This window comes from Anolis carolinensis, unplaced genomic scaffold (assembly GCF_035594765.1).
Source record: "Anolis carolinensis isolate JA03-04 unplaced genomic scaffold, rAnoCar3.1.pri scaffold_9, whole genome shotgun sequence".
NCBI classification, from domain to species: domain Eukaryota; kingdom Metazoa; phylum Chordata; class Lepidosauria; order Squamata; family Dactyloidae; genus Anolis; species Anolis carolinensis.
The window spans coordinates 24594259-24618819 of record NW_026943820.1 but is presented as its reverse complement, the minus strand read 5'-3'; the positions used below and the strand labels follow the sequence as shown (position 1 = coordinate 24618819).

The 24561-nt window shown below is 39.1% G+C and overlaps 2 protein-coding genes across 12 annotated transcripts; one reads left to right on the top strand and one right to left on the bottom strand.

Moving 5' to 3' along the window:
* The first annotated feature begins 259 nt into the window (after nucleotides 1-259).
* On the top strand, nucleotides 260-12528 carry cunh16orf46 (chromosome unknown C16orf46 homolog). Of its 10 annotated transcripts, none has more exons than XR_001730487.2 (5): nucleotides 267-433; nucleotides 3125-3370; nucleotides 3929-5026; nucleotides 6076-6175; nucleotides 9119-9258. XR_001730487.2 is itself a non-coding variant. In XM_008113936.3 (5 exons), exons 2-4 carry the CDS (start codon nucleotides 3161-3163, stop codon nucleotides 6132-6134), a joined length of 906 nt encoding a protein of 301 aa, XP_008112143.1. In that variant the 5' UTR covers nucleotides 267-433; nucleotides 3125-3160; the 3' UTR covers nucleotides 6135-6175; nucleotides 9119-9258. The 10 variants fall into 10 exon arrangements, 8 of the variants coding, with proteins under 8 accessions (XP_016850255.1, XP_016850256.1, XP_016850254.1 ...); XM_008113936.3 differs by having other exon boundaries at nucleotides 3929-4565; XR_001730488.2 differs by having other exon boundaries at nucleotides 268-433; nucleotides 3929-4585.
* atmin (ATM interactor) lies at nucleotides 11359-22556 on the bottom strand. 2 transcript variants are annotated; one of them, XM_062961800.1, is made up of 5 exons: nucleotides 22268-22556; nucleotides 20168-20293; nucleotides 18581-18780; nucleotides 13934-13993; nucleotides 11359-13848 (listed from the first exon to the last, which is right to left on the bottom strand). In XM_062961800.1, the coding sequence occupies exons 1-5, from the start codon at nucleotides 22511-22513 to the stop codon at nucleotides 13839-13841; spliced, it is 642 nt and encodes a 213-aa protein (XP_062817870.1). In that variant the 5' UTR covers nucleotides 22514-22556; the 3' UTR covers nucleotides 11359-13838. The 2 variants fall into 2 exon arrangements, with proteins under 2 accessions (XP_062817870.1, XP_003223011.1); XM_003222963.4 differs by lacking the exons at nucleotides 11359-13848; nucleotides 13934-13993 and adding an exon at nucleotides 14918-17794 and having other exon boundaries at nucleotides 22268-22549.
* Nucleotides 22557-24561: the final 2005 nt, after the last annotated feature.

The following is a 24561-nucleotide window of genomic DNA, read 5'->3' as shown; positions in this document are numbered from 1 at the left end:
TGAAGATTGTAGTCTGGTTGAGAGGATATAAATAAATAAATAAACAAAGTAACAGAACTTCGTTTTCCTAAGCAGCCCCAAGGAAACGCATTCTGATTTGACCACACTGGTAGGCTTATGTTTCGGAATTCTGAGTCAAAATGGCGTCCGGTTTTTTCGGATTCCTTCCCTTCAGCTTCTTTTCCCGCCCTTTTTTTTTTTGCTCCTCCCCCCTCGCGCGCTCTCCTCCCCCCTCCCATCCCAGGCGCGCGCTCTTTCTCCCTCACAAACGTCTCCATGGCAACCAACGGTTCCGAGGGGATGGGGGCCGAAGAGGCCCATGACGTCAAGAAGAAGGAAGGAAGGAAAAAAAGGAAGGAAAGAAAGAAGGGAAGAAGGAAGGGGCTGGGAGGGCGTTCAAGGAAGGATGGGGCGAGTCTGAACAACGAAGAAGGTAAGCGGTGGCAACCGAGACTCAGGTAATCCAGTTCAAAACAGATACTCCGGATTTTATTAGGCCGTGTAGAAGGCCCCATCTACACTGCCATATACAGTCCAGATTTTCTGCACTCAACTGGATTACATGGCAATGTAGACTCGTATAATCCAGTTCAAAGCAGATAATCCGGATTTCAAAAACCCGTGTACAACGTCCCATCTACACCACTATATAAAATCTGGATTATTTTATTTGTTCTGGATTATATGGTAATGTAGACTTGTATAATCCAGTTCAAAGCACATAATCCAGATTTTAAACGGCTGTGTAGAAGGCCCCATCTAAACTGCCATATAAAATCCAGATAATCTGTTTTGAATGGATTTTATGGCAATGTAGACTCGTATAATCCAGTTCAAAGCAGATAATCCGGATTTAAAAAACCCGTGTACAACGTCCCATCTACACCGCTATATAAAATCTGGATTTTATTTGTTCTGGATTATATGGTAATGTAGACTCGTATAATCCATTTCAAAGCAACCTAATCCAGATTTTAAACCGCTGTGTAGAAGGCCCCATCTGAACTGCCATATAAAATCCAGATAATCTGCTTTGAATGGATTATATTTATTATTTATTTAATACATTTATATCCCACCCTTTTCACCCCGAAGGGGACTCAGAGCGGCTTACAAATTAAATTTACATACAATATTATATTATTAGCATAGCACAATACTGGCAATAAATTACCATGTTGTACTATACCTATATATTGTAATATTATTAATAATATTACATTAGATGTAATATATAATATATAATTAATATTATTATATTGTATTATTAGTATTATATTGTATTACAAAATAATATTATCAATATTATATGCATATACAATATATTATATTATATATATGTATACATGCATGTGCGCATACATACATATACACACGCCCATATATACATATACGCATAAGCATGTTACTGGTGGGAGGGGCCTATATGGCAATGTAGACCCGTATAATCCAGTTCAAAGCATATACTCCGGATTTTATAAAACCACATAGAAGGCCTCATCTACTTGCCATATAAAATCCAGATTATCTGCTCTGAACTGGATTATATGGCAATGCCGGCCACTTCCACACAGCTGTATAAAATCCACAATGAATTGGATTATATGGCAGCGTGGACTCAGACAACCCAAAGGAGATATTTTGGATTATCTGGTTTGCTATTCTGGGTTATATGGCTGTGTGGAAGGGCCCATAGACTCACATAATCCAGTTCAAAGCAGATAATCCGGATTTATATGGTTGTGTAGATGGGGCCGAAGGGACCTTCAGATGGATCTGCACTGCCATAGAATCCAGATTATCAAAGCAGATACTAATCCTCATTATTTGCTTTGAACTGGATTATATGAGGCCTTTGACACTGCCATAGAAAATCCAGATGATCTGCTTTGAACTGGATTATTTGGCAGTGTAGACTCATATGATCCAGTTCAAAGCAGATGATGTGGATTATCAGTTTTGATAATGTGGATTATATGGCAGTGTAGAAGAGGCCCGAGTCTATACTGCCATATAATCCAGTTCAAATCAGATAAATCTGGATTTTAATGGCAGTGTAGAGGGGGGTTATGAGCGTGTGCAGAGTTGAGTTTCCACACTGGATGTCTACACCTGAGGGCACTTCAGAGCATGTGCTGAATGCAAGTGGTGCTTGTGGGCCTTCAAATTGTTTTTGTATTATGGTGGACCCATCAGTCTCTGTTTGTTTGTTCTGGGGCTGAGAGAGTGTGACTCAGCACAGCCCACACAATTGCTTCCCATGGCTGAGTGGAGAATTGAGCTGCAGGAAAAAGAAGGTCCCATCTAACGCTAAAGCATTTCCAGAAGGTCAGACATGTTTGTGTAGAGTCTGCTGGAGCCTTTCCTTCCCTGGAGGTTTCTAAACCAAAGTTGAGTGGCCATCTGTCGGGAGGGCTTGGGTTGTACTTTTCCTGTCTGCTAGTATGGGTTTGTTCTGGATTCAGAGAGTATTTGGTCTTCACCTCCCATCAAACCAGGACTGATCCTGCTTATTTTATAATATCAGGATCTGGTGCTTTCAAGGCAGGCAAGGGCAAACTTTGGCCTTGTGGGTGTTTTGGATTTCAACTCCCATAATTCCTAACAGCCGGTAGGCTGTGAGGAATTGTGGGAGTTGAAATCCAAAACACCCGCAAGGCCAAAGTTTGCCCTTGCCTGATCTACACTGGTTGTTGAGTCAGATGGAAAAGACACCTCTATACAGGCAATCCTCAAGTTATAATTTATCCTTTTATCACCTAGATTATTGTGAATGCCACTATTGTGATGTAGTGCATTGCTGTTAGGGGATACCCTAGCACCACTACTTGATGCAGATGAAATGTTCCTAGATGCAATGAAAACTCTGGGATGATAGGCTGTTGACAGTAGAATAATACTGAGCATTTAGACCCATTTTGGGACTAAAAGGATGGTATTGATAATAAAACTTCCTGGGCCAAGTTACTTGGAGTAACCTAAACTTTTCACATTACCATCTTGGGAAACTTGGGCAACGAAAGATATAACCATACCTATGATTATTATTATTACCGTATAGTCTTTTTTAAAGATAATATAAAATCCATTGCCTGACTGTCATTTCATAAACCATCTTCTGTAGGAATAAGGCATACAACTTGCAGAGACAGCAACGGTAATGACCTCCTCTGAACAGAAACAAAATAAAATTGATTCCGAAAGATCTGCTGCAAATACAAGAAATGCAGAAATAGAATTGTGCTGCACCTATCCGAGTGAGAGGCGAGAGAGAAATCAAATTTACATTCTTTTGAACATCAGTAATAGTGTAAATGAACAAGAAGAAAAATCCTTCGACTATGTTAATGGAACAGGATGGGAGGATGCTGTGAGTGAGAATATTATGTTGTGAAATTTCATATTTAAGCAATTTTTTTAAAAAAAGTACTTAGTTTAAAATGGATACTACAGGGTAGTTTGTTTTGAATGATTTCAGCTTGATAAACCATGATTTGTTATAATTGCACACTTATTTCTTACCTCCTAAAATTAAAAAATTAAGATCATTAACAGTTTGGTCACCATATGTAATTGTGATTGAAATTTAGGCATGAGGTTGTATGCGTAGCTTGGTTCTTTAAAAAAGTGATTATAGCAAGTGTTTGGGAGCTAGCTCTGATCGACCTCACTGGATAATTTAGTCTGAATTCCTTGATAATGCCTTCATAGTTGCCTAGTAACTTTGCACTGGCTGTCCCCTTTTTTTTGGAAGGCAGAAAACTTTTCCTGTTGCTTGACTTGTAGTTACAATAGGAAAGCGATTACTATTAAAATAGTTGTGTTGCTATTTAAAGTAGCAAACCAATGGCTAGTTATATTTGATTGTTTTTGTTTCCCACACACACATGCTTTACCTAACTTGTATTGATACTTGTTGTTGTCTCAGGTCCAAGGCTGGATCAAAACAGCCCCATTTGCTCAACTGCAGTTACAAAAGAGAGCTAGAAAGGCAAGAACAAGCGAGTCTGTCAGTGGGTGCCTATATTGCTCAGATCTGATGCAAGTTATTGACAAAGGTTTGGATCAAGATTCCAAGATTACAGATCAACTGAAATCTGATTTCAGATCAAGCAAGTGTGCTGCCACAGACAATATTCCACAAAAGCAACAAACTCTGCTTTCTGCAAGTACATCCATAACACCACCTTCTGCAGTAGATGACATCAAGAAAGAAAGCTATTATGGAAAAATACATTCCATCCAGACACCCCAAGAAGAAAAGGCAAGAATGATCTTAAAGGATGTTCCACCATCTCTAAATGAAAGAAAGTTTTTTCTAATGAAAGAAAGCTCAGTACTGCAAGTAGAAAAGAAAGCAGTGCCAATAAAAGAGTTTAATATACTGTCCCCGGGAAAGTTCAAAAGTATAGAAGCCCAGAAGTATAAGGACATAAAGAACAGTGACCCCCTTGCATGTAACCAAGTAGGTTCTGAAGCTCCTGCCATGAAGCCATCACTAGTACTGCCACCTCTGAAGGATGCAGCTCTCAAAAACAACAGCCTGGATCCTTCGCCAAAGAAAAGTAAGACAGCTTTATCCCAGGCAAGTGAAACAACATTCCATGCTGTTTCAGAGACAATTTCCTCGGCTCAGTTTTTTAAAACCAAAGAGCAGAAGTTTGAAAAAAGAATAGGTTCAATATTGGATGCAGTGAAGGAACAAATTAAAATGCAAGAGGTAGCCTCTCTTTTCCCAAGGCTTTCAAAGACTTCATTCTTCTCAAGAAATTTGGATCAGTCCTACTGGCCCTGTGCTTTTTTACCCGATAGAAAAGTTGCAGCTGTGTCTAACTCAATTGCAATGAGAAGAAACAAACATCCAAACAGCATGCATTTTCTGCATACGAAAGGATTGCAAGTCAGCAAAGCCAGTGAGATTCGAGACCCTTGCACCGGAAGCAGGAGTCACAGTGGAACAAATCAAGGAAATGGGTCAAAACCCCAGGAGATCCCAGTGCTTTCTGGACTATTCCCCTCCTTAACGGTCAGCTGCCTTGCAATTACCGCATTGCCTTCAAGGCTGACCTGACCTGACTTAAGCTGTAGTTTGATGTTGTTACTGATATGTTTTTATTTTGAGGAATACACATGAGACAAATATTTAGGGGTCATTCTAAAGTAGACTGGGTATTTATTCATTTGCATAGGTGCTTTATGAAAACAGAGTTAAGTATTACTCATTTTGAACAAAATTAACTGCCTATTAGAAATAGAATAATGGTTTTAGTAGGTTCTTAAATATATTTTGCTGAGCCCATGGATTCTGAACTTTACCTTATAGTACCATAGTGAGGCCCTCCATTTGGTAAAATGTTTATACCATTAACAGCTTTCCCACACAGTTCTTGTTTAGGAAAGTGTATGTGGGATTCATTATTTCCAGTCCCCACAACATGTAAATGCAATTTGCTAGACTATGAGTTTGGCATTGGTACACATCTTTCGAAAGTTTACTACATGTTTAGCTTCAGCAATGTAATCTGTCTCTTCAAGGCATAGTTGAGTTAATACTGAAAATAGCCATTACTTAAGTTTGTTTGATAAATAACTTAAGCCTAACTTAAACTTCCAAGATTTGGGAATCATCATGCCAAAGACACCACTGCTTCTGTCTTTTCTGCATGCCAAAGAAGACAAGCGAGGGGTGTCATGGGCCATACTGTGGTTGCTTGTGCCAATATCCAGCTTCATAGTTCACTGGGTGAATCACTGAATACAATCGGTATGGTCTGTGCCACAGTGATGTGAGTTAACATGATTATTATTCTCCAGAGGCCTTTAATTTTTTTTGTGTAGAGCTTAGACCTTATCAGATACTGTGACGAGTTTATTTTTTAAGACTTGTATTTCTTTTAATGTTTACAAATATACATAAGAACTAAGCTTTGTTTGTATTCTTCTTTATGCAGACTAATGCCTATACATTTCAATCTGTTTACATTAGCTAGGCCTTTTCCTTCCATTTCAGACTAGGTAACTTGCATTCTTTCATAGTCCAAACAGCTTCAATAAAACACTTCTCTGTATACACAGTGACAGCACGTTCCTCAGTATTTCAGCCCAAGAGATTGTCCTGTCAACACCTGCCATAATTGTCCAACACCTTCCTTGATGCATTTGGAGTAGCAGGAAGGTAATGACACTTCTGGATATCCAGTTGCAAGAGTCCCATGTCACATTAAAACAATAATGCAGGGACTCTATCTCTATTGGATCAATTTCATTCTCATAGCACTTTTGCTAAATTATTTTCACTCTCAAAAACTGAGCTTGTTCATAAATGTATTGAAGTTCTAGTAGCTTATATGTCAAGGTTGTATGTTTTGAAGCTTTGAGAGGATTTTTTAAAGCTAGCAGACAAGTGGCACCTGTCAGCTATGGATTTGCAGAACCCACAAATATAAGCTTAATGCAAGTTAGTTGACATGTGTTTCTTGCTTATACTGTACAAGCAGCATGGCAGTTTACATAGGGTATGAACTAGACAACTAAAAAAATATCAGGAAGATTTCCTACAAGAACAATATTTGGAAAGATTGTTCTCATTGCTTCTGGTCATTTGCATAGATACTTGGATTCGGCATTGTGTTTGAGCACAGAGGAAAGGTTTATTCTACATGTTCTCTAAAATGGACCCCGATTTGTTTATGTTTGTTGTATATATTGTTTTACTTGTAAGCCTAAAATCCCATTGTAAAGAGTCATATATATGTATGTGTGTGTATGTATGTATGTATGTATGTATGTATGTATATGGACACACACACACACACATATATCAACAAAACAAATACTAAAATATTCTTATTTTTAAATGAAACTTCAGAAAATAAATGCAAACATAAATATTGCCGAGTCTGTGTAAAATGGTGCCATGGGTGTTCTAATGGTTGTGGCTTGTTCTTTGAGTTCTTTGAACTAGAACAAGGCCATTTTTATCAAAAATGTTAAGTAGCATCAGGGTGGGAAAAAATCCCCCTTAATAATCAACCATACTTTTCAGGAAAAACTATATTTGACAAAAGGGGGGGGGGGATTAAAGCATTTAAGAGAGAAATTATCTACGTGTAAGATCTTTTAGAAACCATAATCTATTTCTGCAAGTTTGTGATTTAAAGCACTTTGTGCTCAACCAGCAATTAAATGGAGTGAGTGCCTCCTTTGATATAATCTGTAGAGGAAGCAAAATTCCTCAAAACACCGTGGAATTCTTTTATTTTCTTAGTTTTTGTTGCATTACTGTTTTTGCTACCAGTAATTTAGGACCCTTCCACACAGCTGAATAAAATCCCACATTTTCTGCTTTGAACTGGGATATATGGCAGTGTGGATTCAGATAATTCAGTTGAAAGCAGATATTGTGGGATTTTCTGCCTTGATATTCTGGGTTATATGGCTGTGTGGAAAGGGCCTTAGCCACTGTATGTGACTGCTTCACTTGGTGACTACTTATCTGCCTAGTCCTGCTAAGTAGTAGAGGTTTTGCTATAGAGTAAATGCTTAGTTTTTCAATTTGTCAATGATAACTTGTCAGTGGCATTTTGTCAAGGAAGGTACATTTATAAATACTCCCAACAAATATATGTAGCTGTACATGTACATGTGCACGTATCTCTACCTTTTCCCTCTAGATTTCAGCTAGAGGGTTTTTTTAAAAAAAAGATTTTATAAAATATGGAAAGAGGAAAATAATTACTGTACTACAAGGAATGAGAGATAAATTATGTCATATTGTTTTTACTGAGATGAAAAATGCTATAGAATTTTCTTTGGGTTCACTTTTCCATAAATTAAGACTACTGACCAGGATTTAAATAACCATGAAGACCAATTCCGTAAATCCAAAGCTTGCTTTTTCTGACAAGCAGCTGCCTATGGACCCTTCCACACAGCTGTATACAGTCCAGATTATCTGCTTTGAACTGAATTATCTGGCAGTGTACTCAGATAATCCTATTCAAAGTGGATTATCTGGACTATATGGCAGTGTAGAAAAGCCCTGAATCAAGTGAAAAGAAATAATGCTGATGGAGCTTCAGAATCAGTAGTATATCATCAGGACAGCCATGCTATTATCCTATATAGCAGGCATGGGCAAACTTCAGTCTTCCAGGTGTTTTGGATTTCAACTCCCATAATTCCTAACAGCCTTATGGGAGTAGAAGTCCAAAACACCTGGAGGACCAGTTTGCCCATGCCTGCTATATATTTATGTAGAAGTCTAAAAAATTTATTTCGCCAAAACCTGGGCTCGGCTACCCACAGGTCAATGTAAGTACTGTACCCAAACTCTTATCCAAAAAAGGAGCCATCCCCTTCTCTGAGTAGAGTGGCAAAAGGCAAGAGCTTAATCCACTCTGGGAGATTTTCTTAAAAAAAACAACACCAAACCTATTTACTATCTTTGATGTAGCACCACTTTTAGCCTTTATGAATGGAATTACCCTCGATTTATACACAGGTCATGTCAAAATCTCTAACCTAAAATCTGCCCTCGACTTATACATGAGGCCTCCTTATATATGAGTATATATGGTATATATTAGGTGAGCACAAATCTGTATTGGTCTCTTTAAAAATCTACTTACAAGTTAGCCAATTAAATATAATAGGAAATTATTATTAGTTTCCCATTATATTAGTTTTTTTTCGTGTCAGGAGTGACTTGAGAAAGTGCAAGTTGCTTCTGGTGTGAGAGAATTGACAGTCTGCAAGGATGTTGCCCAGAGGACACTCAGATGTTTTACCATCCTGTGAGAGGCTTCTCACGTCCCTACATGAGAAGCTGGAGCTGACAGATGGGAGGTCACCCCGCTCCCCGGATTTGAACTACTAACCTTTCGGTCAGCAGTCCTGCTGGTACAAGGGGTTTAAGCCATTGTGCCACTGGCACCTCCATTATATTTGTTAAACTTAAGGCAATAAATGAAAAATGTAAGAAATGTGACCCAAATTAAGTCCCAATTTGGTCACATTAACCATATAAAAATGTCTGTATTATGAAATGGAAAATTTATTATTTTGTACGGCTGCAAACATCTCAGTATTAATTCAGTGTTTTTTTTCCCTCTCCCAGGAACAAGGTTGGGGGAGAGCGACTCCCTTTGCATGCTGTAAAATCTCCAAAAAGCCAAGGAGAAACAAAATACTTCCAAGGATATGTCATCAGAAAATCACATCTAGTCTGAAAAAAAACATGGACTGGGTAGATCAACTAGGAAGCAAGAAACAAAAAAATCATGACAAATTTCCTAAAATAGAAACCATTTCAAGCAATCAAGAGATTGGCGTCGCCAGTATCAAACCATACAAAATGACGACAAATTCTGAAAGAGAAATCATGAGAAAAAAATTAAACTCTATTCAAACACTTCTAGGTGAAGAAAAGACCTTGCCTATAAAGGAATATGAAATTAACTACTCAAAACAATGGACAAGACCTAAAGTCATGAGACATAAGGAGACCAACCTGTCAAAAGTAATCCATAGCAACTTGAGCTATATAACCTTAAATGCATTGTTGGTCTTTAGGCAAGATGAATTTGGTGTTATCAATATACATCTGGAGCCCCCTTTAAATAACGAAGCAACTGCTGCAAAAAGAACTAAAAGAGAAGACGCCACACCTGATGAAATGGTATCCCACAGACCTGCAACTAAAAAAGTCAAGCCAAAGAATAGAAAAAAAATTGGTATGAATAATGTGGTAGAAAAATCCAATACAAAAATAATGTACCACTCTTTGATTTGTCCACAAGACTCAGGTATTTTGTCTTTTTCTGAAATATGTTGGGTCTTTTCCGTGGCCTAGAATAATCTTGTGAAGTCATTACTATTCAGTTTGCAAAGATATTGAACATATTTACTGCAATGGTGAAACAGGACAGCATTGCCTCAAGGAGCCGTGGTGGCGCAATTTATTAAACCTTTGTGCTGGCTGAACTGCTGGCTTGAAGGTTGAGTTACTAACCTGAAGGTTGCTGGTTCAAATGTGTGAGATGGGGTGAGCTCCTTTCTGTCAGCTCTAGCTTGCGGGAACATAAGAGAAGCCTCCCTGCAGGATGGTAACACATCTGGGCATCCCCTGGGCAACGTCTCTGTAGATGGCCAATTCTCCTACACCAGAAGCGATTTGCAGTATGTTCTCAAGTTGCTTCTGACACAATTAAAAATTGCCTCAAGTATAGCAACACCACAAATTAGGCTGTAAACTTAATCATTAGGATTTATGAGCTCAGCTTTTACTTGGAGGCAAATATCTGGGATTCATGAGCTCTGGTTCTAGCTTGTTACATGGGAAGGAAGGGCAAACACTACTCAAAAAGAGAAAGGGATGCTTATTAATTGAGGCAAATTCAGATCTAACATACTACTATAATTGTGAGTGTAATACACAGTTGCTAGAAATTCAAAGTGGCATGGATGGGTCTCTGTTTTTTAATACATTTTCCAGCTCTTCAATTTTTATGGCAGCCTGTTTCGCTTTCTCTTGAAATCATTGCATCTCCTTAGGAAACCCTGCCGAACAGAGCTGCCACAAGACAAGAGGGAAATATCCTCTCATTCCACACACTTTGTAAGACACAAGTGCTGTGTGGAAAACAAAATGACCTTTTTTCTGTAGCAGTTCGATGACATCATGGTTTCTAATGACTAAAATCACAATGCTTTGATCTGTTGATCTTTCAACAGTAGGTACATTTCTGGAAAATAGCTCTACCATTGCTAGTAGCTTCAAAAACAAAATTTATTCTGTCAAATGCATATCTTAAGGAATGCGAGTAAAAGGCCAGATAATGATATACAGCCATGAAATACCGATTTTTTTATTGTGTCAGAAGCGACTTGAGAACATTCCGCAAGTCATTTCTAGTGTGAGAGAATTGGTCATCTACAGAGACGTTGCCCAGGAGACGCCCAGATGTGTTAGCCGGGAGGCTTCTTTCATGTCCCCGCAAACTAGAGCCGACAGACAAGAGCTCACCCCATCTCGTGGATTCGTACCAGCAACCTTCAGGTCAGCAGTTCAGCTGGCACAAGGGTTTAACCTACTGTGTCACCACGGCTCCTCCATGAGATGCTGATGCACATACAGAATAACCAGTGATAGTTCTGCATCTAACAGAAGAGTGAATTAAATTGTTTTGGAGGTGGGAATTACCCATAGTAAAGTATATGCAGATGGTTTCATAAATCAACTCATTCCATTTGCAACTATTGAGAACAAGCATGTCCAGAACAAATAAAAGACAACCAAACACTAGCATGCTGCATAAATAATATTCAGTAAAAATAAAAGGCAGGAATGCTGGTGAATCAAGACAGGCACGTATTTACTCCTTTGCCTTTATGACATACATGGGCTGCATCACATACATGTGGGCACTTAAACAGTTTTACACAGGGCAAAGATTAATTTATTTCAAGTCTATAGTACTTGTAGTTCTATACATGCAATTGCATAAACATCTAGTGTGTGCGCATATGCATTCAAGCTGCCTGTTGACTTCTGACAAATCTGTGAATGCCATAGGATTTTCTTAGACAAAGAATACCCAGAGGTAGTTCTGCCAGTTTTTTCCTCTAAAATGGAACTGACTGTACCTGGTATTCATTTGGCAGTCTCCCATCCAAGTACTAACAAGGGCTGACCCTGCTTAGCTTGCAAAACCAGACCAGATCTGGTTAACTCATTTTACGATTACAAATCAAGAGGCAAGTGCATTTTGCCTACTGTGCTTGCTTTATTGTGCTCTCAAAGAAGTAACCATGTTAGTCTCTTGCAACGTAGAAAGAGGAAGATGGAAGTGGTAAAAAAAGAAGCAACTTAGCAGTACCTTTAAAAAAACAGTTATTTTAGCAAGAGGGTTTTTTTTATATAGCCCCACTGCTTTAGATGCAGTACAGAAAGATATCCAAGCCTTAGGAATATAAAGAATATTTATACAATTGTGGAGTGAAATTAAACATAACAGGATCCAGAAATCAGTTTTTCAAAACTGCCTCTCCCATCACTGCATTAGTGAAGATGCTTTCAAAGATTGCACAATATGGCACACTGTTGATCACCTTTCTTTTATCCCTACTTTGTAAAGTGCTGCTGCTGACCCTTTAATTGAAGGCATTAAAATATCTGAAACATAGCAGCTAGGATAGCCTTGTGAAGGCTAAAGAAAGAAACCAACTAAGTTTTGGGAGAGTTGATCACGTGGAAAAAGTTATAGGCTTGAGACAGGCAGCAACATGTAAAGCTATGTTCCCCTTCGTTGCCTGAATAAGAACTTATTTCATTTGGTTTCTAGGTAATAGTGAACTCTAACTGAAAAAATCCCAACAACATAAGAACTTAAGTATGAGGTTCTTCCCAGAAAAAGCCAGTAGGTTACCCAATATTAAATTGGGTTTGTTTAAAGGTGTGTTATCTATATAGACCATATAGACTGTTATTATTCCAGGAACTGCAAATAAATATTCCAATGCATAACAGTAAGCGCCTTCTGTTATCTTAGTAGAACAATAAGGATAAGAACCACAAATAGTAGCACATTATTTGGCAATGTAACATCTAAGTGGATTAATAATGAGAAGCAGAGTGAGTTTTTGTTTGCTTTAAGCAAAGGCCCCTTCAATACAGCTGAATAAAATCCCACATTTTCTGCTGGAATATATGCCATTGTGGACGCAGGGCCCTTCCAGAGTGACCCTACATTTCAGGATCTGATCCCAGGTTTTCTGCTTTAAACTGGATTACGAGTCCACACTGCCAGATAATCTGGAATAAACAGAAAACCTGTGATCAAATCCTGGGATATAGGGCCTAGCTGGAAGGGACCTCAGATAATCCACTTCAAAGCAGATATTGTGAGATTTTCAGCCTTGATATTCTGGGTTATATGGCTGTGTGGAAGGTCCCAAAGATAGACTGAGCATGGCAAGTCTTTTGTGAAGGACTTTATTGTGTAGATTAAACAAGGGAGAAACTAGTTCAAAATATGGAGCTGTGGTATTATGCTCTATTTGGGTCAGGTAACCCATGCTTAAATAAACTTACCTCTTGTAACTGATTTGCTAATGTTTCATGTAACTAAGCACTGTTTTGGCCATACCAATATAGTATCTACATAAACTATTTTTTAAAAATACAAGTCTTTTCAATGTATATTACTACTAAGACCCCTTCTACATCGCTGTATAAAATCCAGATTATCTGCTTTGAACTGGATTATATGGCAGTGTAGAAGGGCCCTACGTAGGATATACTAGGAAAGCCTCTGCAAATATAAAATTAAAGGCAATAGCTTTGTGCACAAACTCCTTTTAATGGGCTCATATTAATTTCAGACAGGGACTGAGTTTAGATAATTATAATTTGACCAACACTTTAGTTCTACAAAGTGTCCATTGGCTGGGCAGAAACCCTCTAAATAGAACCTAAGGGAAAAAATCCCCCATGCATCATAGCTCCTTGATCAAATCAGTTAACCAATAGGGTTAGGTCAAAGTTATTTTCATTTTATCACATATGGTATGATCTCCATACCTGGTTCCTATGGTTTTGTTTACCCACATCTGATCATCTCTAGGAATTTTCTTGGTCCCCCAGGCAATTCTATGCTTCCTCTGCATAGTCACATTGGAGGAGTCCTTGAGGGTGACTCTTTGAGTTGTTCATTTGAATATGATGCACTGTTATCTACAGTTTTGTTTCCACAGTAAAATTTGGAATATATCTCCTGTGAATATGGTGGTTATATCATACTTCTACTATAAGACTGCAAATGGAGGCATATGGCAGATTAGCTAATCCTGTAGGGAAAAAAACACACAAATTTGTGGAGAACTGTTAAGTCTAATTTATGAGCTCAAAACAAATGCAGTACATTTCCCTCACCCATGCAGTTTCTTCATCCCACGTGCAGATTTAGTCACAGGCACAGTCTGATATGAGTTACTGCAAAATATAAATGACGCACTGTAAACAGCATAGGATGAAAGATGACCCAGAGATCAAAACTGCATCCTTGTTTTTAGAAGTATCTTCTATCTATAAATAGCAACTTAAAAGACAATAATTTGAGGATTTCGAGCCAACGAATTCCCTACTGTATCGGTGGTATTGCTTTTACTCCGGATAGTTGCCTGCTGTGTTTTGAGATGAATAGACACATACTAGTGCTCGGGTACCAATGCCTGAGTATTTGAATATATCCTCTAAGCACAGCTACTACTACGAAGACAAGGTGCTGACATTTTTGTCAGGTTCATAAAGGCCACTATATGTGAACTGCAACTAAAAGGGCAATGTCTCCTTTAGCAAAATAAATCACACCAAGCTTTGCACAGGAAGCACAAGACAAACTCCAAGTATACTCAAAATTTCTCTCAAGAGTAGCAATTCATATCAAAACAATTTATGTGAGGCATGGTAACTTGCATAATCAGACTTCAGTGATGCAAAATGCTTTGACAAAAATGTGTCTCATTTGGATCCTGCAGCTCCATCAACTTTTCAACAGCATACTGTTCTGTGAAGGAGAACACTATGCCACTTTCATCAACCTAGAAGCCATTTGCCAGTTTGGCTAAAGTAATCAGTGGAAGTTTCAACGATGCTTTGAGCATACAGGATTCAATCATGAATTCTCTCCCAGGTGTGCTTCTAAGGCAGATACCATCCTACTAAAGAAACAAGGGACATAACCCTTTATAGAATGAATCTAAGTAACAGGCATCCACTGTTGGTTCCTGAACAGACAGAAAGGACACAAATATGAACCTGGACTGTTCACACATTAAAAGTCTGACTAAAAGCAACAAGAGTTTGAGGGCAAAATATAACATCAGTTCAGAAAATGAATAATTGATTATACATGTATGTTGGCAGACTGTTATCAACAGCATTTAATTAAATCAATAATCACTATAGTTTTCAATCTTCGAAAGTTATAGCAGTTTTTGATTAAGTCTAAGGATCAACAGGAAATCAGGGAATTCACTCACTGCCACAACTGTACCTCCACCATAACGTAAAATCTTTGGTTAATGTCTATGGTTGCACGCAAGTCATGTGGTGGTTTGGTGAACAATTTTATTAGTTGTAGGAGACCGACCAAATGACGTATGTTCTGAAGCTCCTTTCTACGGTTTGATTTGCAGTTCTTGAAACAAAGGTGTTTGGTTGGGTTTCTTTGTTGCTGTTAAGGATCTGTAAGAATACTATCTCCCAAGAAACAAAAAGCATGGCTCATATATCAGAAGTCAGAACAAAGTAAAAGCTGCTTTATAATACTTTGGTAGGATTCTTAGAATATCCTGCTTAACGCAGTAAGTAACATGTTGCTCCAGATTTTGCTAGAAATATTCATGCAGAACTCAACTTTGATCAAATCAGCATGCAGAAACGTGAATTCTTAGGAATCACTAGACACAATCATGACATAGTGACCATATAGTTAAACTGTAAACAATAAATAAAACAATGATGGACAATACATTTAGGATTTGGAGGATCAAAAAGCATGTAAGGAAAGCCAGGCCTGGTCCAATTATAAATGCAATTGTATGACTGTTTACTCGTTTGCACAGCAATAACTCACAATAAATGACTTAAAGTTTGCAGCCTTAGTGTCAAATTCAGAGGACAGGCATGACTAAAGGCTATGAGTAAGGAGCAGAGGTAGGCACCAGATGACTCATTAGTCATGAAAGGTTCAAATATATAGCAATAAGATACAGGGAACAAACATACACAGGAGTCATATTAATAATGAACATTTAGCAGTTAAAAGTACCTCATAATAAGTCAGGGTTTGTAAACCAACTTATACGTTCTATTACATTCATCAGAACTGACACCAGGATCAGTTTCTCCTACCCGCGCATAACATAAACCTCAGGAAAGGCAGAATTCAAGAAAAGCACTCACTGGCTTGTCTTATCAGTACTTTGAAACAAAGAGCACAATTCTGCACAAGTCTGTGTTTCCACTGAACTGAACTGTGATTCCATTGTATTCCAGGCCAAGTCAGCTAAAAGAAAGTCATCCATCGCTGTCTGAGTCTCATTGCTGGTTAGGAATAAGCTGCCTAAAGTTTCAAAGCAGCTATCCATGGTCTGTGTTTCAGCACTGCTTAGCTCAACTTTGCATTCTGCCATTTGGTTGGAGGCACTCCTCTCAGAAAACTGCATTTCTGTTTGTGTTTCTGTATCAGATGAATCTGTGCTCATAGAGAAGGCAGACTGCTTCAAAATACTCCCCAAAGAAAGATAGGGGCTATCTAAAAAGAAATTTAAGTCCGTCTGGGTCTGTGTGTCAAACATCTCCAAAGCTAAGAAACTGGGATTATTTCTGCAGTTATAGGACTGTATGACATCATCTGAAAATAAATCTGTCTGAGTTTCAATATCTAGTGATTCCAAAACTGGCTCAGAGCTCAAGTTATCAAGCTTGGTCTCTTCTGTCTGCGTTTGGATATTGGAGGCAGTGAAGAAATCCTCTATGTCAAAATCTATTCCTGCATTCTGTGCAGAGCCAGAAGGGAGGGGAGTGGTGGAATTTGAATTAGTGTCTGCTAACAGAGTACGATTATCCAATGGCTGTCCTGCTGTATTACTTGAAAAAATAGTTTCTAGGTCATTCAGTAACTCCATCGTTTGGGTCTGATTGTCTGTCATAACTTGCTGTGGAAGAATATTATTCTGTGCACTGAAACTGATAATTGGTTCACACTTTGTGTCCTGATTCAAAGACCTGCAGCTTCCTCTTTGTAACAAACTTTGACCCAGGCCTGCAGACACCAGGTTGGGGCCTGGAAGAGCCACAGGACTTGCATTGTTAAATGGTGAACTAATACTGTCAAAAATGTCATTGCACATCACAGACTGGTCCATTTGTGCTCTCCCATCCTTATCTTTCTGTGACCTGTTGGTCTGAGTCTCCCGTGAAATTACACCAGACTGGAAACAAGCCTGGGCGAGTGTATCTGTCTGAGCAGCTATGGAGGAAGTCAGCTTTGAACAAGGTAACAGGGTTTGTGTTTGCACACTAATTGGCAGCAAAACCTGTGAACTGAACGTCAGGTCTGTCTGAGAGCAAGACGACACAGAGGAATCAGCAGGCCAGGCTCCAGAAGGCACAAAGTTCTGTGAAATATAAGATAAATCAGTCTGTACGTTTGTGGAACAAATCCCATTCTTGTAGCATATGGCCTCCAGATCTTGAATTGCATTACCTGATGGTGTAACTTTACCCAAATTGACCTGGACACCCGTGCTGACTGGCTCCATGCTGCCTGTGTTTTTGGTTTTTGAAAAGGGAAGGGAGCTTTTAAGTGCATGTGTTTCAGTCTCCAACGCAGGCACCATAAATACGACAGGCAGAGGCATTAAGTGAACAGTGTTCATCACAGAGCCTTTGTTATCAACAGTAACGACAACAGGTTTGACAGAAGAGTCTGGTGCTGATACAAAGACAGGCAAATGAGTAAGCTGCATTACAGGGAGTTTAACCAAAGCAACTTTTGGTTTTGGCAGAAGCAACTTTGGTGCATTTTTTGGCTGTGTTTGTGTTTGTTTAGTTGTACAGGAATGGCTGGAGTCCTCAAAGGAAGCTGCTGGTTTGATCTCCGATGTCTCGAAGTCGTTAGAACGAGTGTACTCTATCTGGATATTGGCAGATGCTTCTTTCACTTTTTCTCGCAGCAGCTGACTGGATATTGAGGTTTCTAATTTCCTTTTCTTACTAGGTGGATCCCTGTAAACATGAACAAATTCTTAACAATTGTGGTCAATTGTAGCACACTTTTTAGTTAGATAAAGTGGGGTAGAAATAAAATAATAAAAACATCCCCCCCTGCAGAAATACCTTCCAAAGTCAAGGTCCAAACTCCTGACAGAAGGAAGCATTATATCTTAAACTCAAACGGAGCCAAGAAAAGAACAGAATTGGTTAAAGAGCCTTTCAACTAAAAGGTCCTTCTCACCTTGCAGCTCTTACTATTATTAAAACAGAATTTCAGTAAAATGAAGAAAAAGGTCTGATTTGAAAACATATTTAGTAAAAGGATTGAAAAAGGAACTGAATGCAACATTAAGCAAAAATTGCTAGGCAAAGAAACGAACTGTTACCTATACTCAAAATTGGCTTAGATTATTCAGCAATGCATAATCCTGCAGCAATTTTAATTTAAACAGACAACAATGCTGAGTATGTCTTTGGTACTCTTTTCTGATTAGTGCGTTCAATATTCATGAACCTATTATGTTAAACTTCTTGATGAATAATTTCCCGAACACTTGCTACATTTTCTTCCTTATTGAAAAGGTCTACATTACACAGCATCCTGAATCACTAGGCTAAAACTCCTTGTTGAAAAATAATTGACATTAGATGCTATGTTGTAAGCAAAAACTTTAAAGGAAAGCTACGAGCAAAAGAACAGCTAGCAGGGGCAGTAATTCACACAAAGTGCTTTAACTCAACATTTAAAGGCAAGTTTGTGCACATATAGGAAAGCACAATGAAAACTATTCCTCTTACCGGTGTTCAGCAGGGATCTCATGCTGCGTCCTATAAATGTGAGACAAGAGTGCTGTCCTGCTGGCATAAGGGCACCCACAGGTGCACTGGAAGGTCTTGCCACAGTCCTCAACATGCCGCTTTAGATCCCATACAGTGCCATAGGAATTGCTACACTTGTCACATTTATGCTTTTTTTCAGCATGCATTTTCATGAAGTGCTGAAACACATAAAAGCAATCAAGAAGGTTACAGGAACATAAAATAACGGTGTATACCTATTGGTCTATCCAGCTCAATATTCTCTATACTGACTGTCAGCAGCTCTCCAGGATTTCAGCCCTTGGATGTTTTAAGGATTGAACTTCAAAATCTTTTGCATTTAAATCAAATGCTAGATAATCCATATTCCTAAGGAACAAAATTGAATCTGCTGTATTCTGTGAATTTGTAAGTGTTTTAAATTTTTTGTTAATCTTCTTGAGTTCTGAATTGGGGGGAAAAAACTCCAAGATGATGATGATAATAATAATACACAGAAACATTTCAGCAGGCAATTGCTGGGCAAACAGTTATTTAATTTTAAACTATCTATTGAAAATACAGTAGAGTCTCACTTATCCAACACTTGCTTATCCAACGTTCTGGATTATCCAACGCATTTTGTAGTCAATGTTTTCAATACATTGTGATATTTTGGTGCTAAATTTGTAAATACAGTAATTACTACATAGCATTAATGCATATTGAACTACTTTTTCTGTCAAATTTGTTGTATAACATGATGTTTTGGTGTTTAATTTGTAAAATCATAACCTAATCAGACGTTTAATAGGCTTTTCCTTAATCCCTCCTTATTATCCAACATATTCACTTATCCAAGGTTCTGCCGGCCCGTTTATGTTGGATAAGTGAGACTCTACTGTACTTAAAATGTTTACATAAATATCATGGAAATAGTTACAATAAAAGCCCACCTGCGCTATCTGACTCTGCTTGAACTGAAGAAGTGTTGCAAATGGATCTGAAGGGATCATGCTCACTGTCACTCCCACAGGCTTAATTATAAAACATAGTAAGAACTGCAGAATGAAGTTGTCAGAAGATTCAGATCCGTCACTTATGCTCATTCATTCTGAATAGGTTAGCAGCTCATGTTCTCAGTAGTCAAAGCAGGCTATTATAAGCCTGACATAATCAAGTAATTATAACAAAAAGAGTACATTTCACACAGTGATGAATCAGACCAGTCCCCCGAAGCAATGACTCAGCAACAGTGGATAAAATAATTCTCTACTTCCCACTTTCATTTCAAGGTATCAAAGCGTGTCTTCGGGTTATCATGACTTTGCAACAAGACTCACTTACTCAACTGATTTAACACGTCCACTCACTTTTCTAACAATGGCATGAAAACCATCCAAAGCCTTATTCTATACTCTTTAGTCCTACAGAATGACTGTTTTCCAACCTTCAAATTTAATAAACTGCACCCAGTTGACAACTAAAATGGAAATTAAGAAGCAATATTTATTATTACTGTTAAGGTAATAACTTCATACAAAAATATTACCAAAAAATCCTTCTGCAATATGTTATGCCACGTACCTGTCGTACAAGCGAAAACTGTGAGAAGGGCCTTTGTGGTCCTCTCGGACAGCCTTCAATTGGACAGCAGTAGTACTTCTGTGGTGTTTTCAAGTCTTTTCTTACTGCAGGATTTATTTTTCCATCCTGAAGAAGTAAAATAATATTATTTTTAAAGAAGCAAATATGTGGAATTAACAACAGAAGATACTATTTTCCATGTTCATTCCTTTGCCTGCCTTGACATGAGACCTTTAATGGACATTTTTGAGAGCTTCAGTGGACCATCGTATAATCTTCTGCAGAAGCAAAACTCATGGTAGATTCCACACCAAATCAGTCCTCTTTGTGACGTAACATGACAGTGATCAGAGCATTCCTGAGCCAGGTCAACAATTGCCTTAGTTTGCCTGACAAGCCGAGCTATATAGGAGCCTTGGCCTGGGCGATGTGTACTTACATCACCCGTTCCTTCGTTGATGTCCCACTGCAATTCATAATGTTTTCAATTCATATTTTTCTTCCCCTGCCCTGCATCCCGTTCCCTTTGACATGTAGAAAAAGGGGAAGAGCATGGGTTCGACAAAGCAATTTTATTATGACACAGCAAACAAGATAGATATGCTGGATTTCGTATCACAAAATCACAAGTCGAACACTTCCCAAGTGTCTAGGACTGTGAGATTTATTTTTGGATGATGCGTGCAGATCCCAGTAGGGTGGCCTTTTGCAGTTGGCAGATTGTAATTTTGTCAATGTCTAGTCTATTGTTTCCAAATGCCGGCTGAGATCTTTTGGCACGGCACCCAATGTGCCCATCACCACCGGGACCACCTGCACTGGTTTCTGCCAGAGTCTTTGAAGTTCAATCTTGAGGTCCTGATAGCGGCTGAGTTTTTCCTGTTGTTTTTCATCAATGCGACTGTCACCTGGGATGGCGACATCAATTATCCAAACCTTTTTCTTTTCCACAACTGTGATGTCTGGTGTGTTTTGTTCCAGAACTTTGTCAGTCTGGATTCGGAAGTCCCACAGTATCTTTGCATGCTCATTTTCCAATACTTTTGCAGGTTTGTGATCCCGAAATATATTATTATTATTATTATTATTATTATTATTATTATTATATAATATATAATAATATATAGGGTTAAAAAAGGTTTTCCCCTGACGTTAAGTCCAGTCATGACCGACTCTGGGGGTTGGTGCTCAGCTTCATTTCAAAGCCGGCGTTGTCTGTAGACACCTCCAAGGTCATGTGGCCAGCATGACTGCATGGAGTGCCGTTACCTTCCCGCTGGAGCGGTACCTATTGATCTACTCACATTTGCATGTTTTCGAACTGCTAGGTTGGCAGGAGCTGGGGCTAACAGCGGGCGCTCATTCCGCTCCCGGGATTTGAACCTGGGACCTTTCGGTCTGCAAGTTCAGCAGCTCAGCGCTTTAACACACTGTGCCACCACCAGGGGCCCATAATATTATGCTCACTATTATATTATGCTCATTCTCCAATACTTTTGCAGGTTTGTGATCCCAAAATATATTACCGTGTTTTCCCGAAAATAAGACAGTGTCTTATATTAATTTTTGCTCCCAAAGATGCTCTAGGTCTTATTTTCAGGGGATGTCTTATTTTTCCATGAAGAAGAATTCATATTTATTGTTGAACAAAAAAAATGAACATTTATTATATACTGTAAAGTAGTTGTCATCACAAACCAGCATAACCAGACAAACTGTGAATCCTATCAAGAATTTCTTGTTATGACCATTATTTCCATGTACAACACCCTATGGTACGTACATTTACTGATCCTGCATGCTCTGGTGTTTTGTTCGGTGGGCATGCTTCCAAACAAAAACTTTGCTAGGTCTTACTTTCGGGGGAGGCCTTATATTTAGCAATTCAGCAAAACCTCTACTAGGTCTTATTTTCTGGGGATGTCTTATTTTAGGGGAAACAGGGTATTATTATTATTATTATTATGTCAGGCCAGTTGTCTCACATCAGAAGCGACTTGCAGTTTCTCAAGTCGCTCTTGACCGCTTTTGAAAGACAGAGGACGAGGAGAAGCACAGGCCGCCAGGAAAGGCCTCGCGGGGAGTCCGGGCCAGGCTCACCTGAGGAGGCAGGAGGCGGTGGGCCTTGCTGAGGTGCATGCTGAGGGCCGGCGGGTTGGGCAGCACCTTTCCGCAGCCGGGCACCGAGCAGGGGATGTGGCTCCGCACGGCCCGGGAGAGCTCCGCCACCGAGGGCCTCACGATATCCAACGGCGAGGAGGCGGAGGAGGAAGGCGGCTCTCCGCGGCGAGGAGGCCGGCCCAGCCCCACGCCCCTCCGCGACAGGCTCCGCGCCGCCGCCGCCATCTTCCTCCCGGAAGCGCCCGGAACCAAGCGTCGCAGCACTTCCGTTTGGCTGAAGAAGCCAGCCGGCGGCAGGGACAACCCACTCATGCATATTCATGACCCGGCGACTGCCACAGGACACGCCCCCTGACTCTCTCCACTATGCAGTAGGCCAGGCATGGGCAAACTTGGGCCTTCCCTCCAGGTGTTTTGGACTTCCAACTCCACCATTCCTGACAGCCTCAGGCCCCTTCCTTTTCCCCCTCAGCCGCTTAAACTGTATAAAATCCACACTGAACTGGATTACATGGCAATGTAGACTCCCATAATCCAATTCAAAGCAGATATTGTGGATTATCTGCTTTTATATTCTGGATTATATTGTCGTGTCCCGAGTCTACATTGCCATACAATCTAGTTCAAGTCTGCACTGCCATATAATCCAGTTCAAAGTAGATAATCTGGATTGTATACAGCTGTGTAGGAGCCTGGAAGAAGTATTTAAAATGCATATTAAACCTGATTTAAATGCAGTTTTGCATAGGTTTTAATGGTTTGAACGGTTTCCAGAGCCCCTTGTTTAATTCTACTTCAACGTTTCGATATTTTACGTTTTACGCTGTATATTGCTTTTAGCACCAATCGCCACTTTTAAGAGAGAAAAGCAGGATATAATAATAACCATTATAGATTTTCAAAAAATATCCACATAGAATTACAGTAGAATCTCGCTTATTCAACATAAACGGGCCGGCAGAACGTTGGATAAGCGAATATGTTGGATAATGAGAGATTAAGGAAAAGCCTATTCAACATCAAATTAGGTTATGATTTTACAAATTAAGCACCAAAACATCATGTTATACAACAAATTTGACAGAAAAAGTAGTTCAATACGCAGTAATGCTATGTAGTAATTACTGTATTTACGAATTTAGCACCAAAATATCATGATGTATTGAAAACATTGACTACAAAAATGTGTTGGATAATCCAAAACGTTGGATAAGCGAGTGTTGGATAAGTGAGACTCTACTGTAATATAATTGCTACTATTCTTATTTTAATCTGTTCATACACCCCTTCTCCTGATAATGGAACTCAAAGTAGCTAACAGTACATTAAAACAAGTTGAAAACACAAATCCAGTAACACCAGACATAGGAATGAACATTTTGGCACTGAGATAAATGGATGGATAAAATACTAATCTATCCATCCCATTTTAAATCCAGCCTCAGATACATAGGCTGCTTGGATTAGGAACTTGACCATGGACTGCATTTTCCAGATCAGAAGTTATAGCTTCAAGGCAGGAAGCAGAGGAGCTCCTTCATTTGGTTGCCAGAACACACAGGATGGACGACAAATATGCAGTTCGGACACATTGGTCCTTCCACACTGGACTATTGTACTCTGACTTGACTTGAATTGCATGGGAAAATACTATGAACTTCTGCAATTCAGGGAAGGGCACCAAGTAAAAATAGGAGTACGTTTGGGAGTAAAAAATAATATAAGACATTGTCTTATTTTTGGGGAAACACGATATAATTGGTAAGGATTTGGTCCAAAAAAGATGATCCCCTTGTTGCCTCCTCCACTTGCTGAAAAATGAAACTGTCTCCAAGGCAAAAATTTGGGCCCTTCCACACTGCCATATAACCCAGAATATCAAGGCAGATAATCCATAATGCCTGCTTTGAACTGGGTTATCTGAATCCACACTGCCACGTAACGGAGCTCAAAACAGAAAATGTGGGATTTTATTCAGCTGTGTGTGTGGAGCCTTAGTTTCCTGGTAGCGTTTGACCTCCAATAAATATCAAGTGGTTGAAGTCTCCCATTACCTCTAAATCTCCCCCTTTTAAAAAAACTGTTCTAAGAATTTATCATCCAAATGTTTGGTCTCTCTTGGAGATCTGTAATAGACTTATACAATGATGTAACCGTTGCTGCCCTTCCTTTAATTTAACCAAAAGCTCTCAATCTGTTTTCTGTAATTTTAAGTCATGGTTTCCTCACAAATATACACATCCTTGACGCAAGTTGATGCTCTTCCCCTTTTG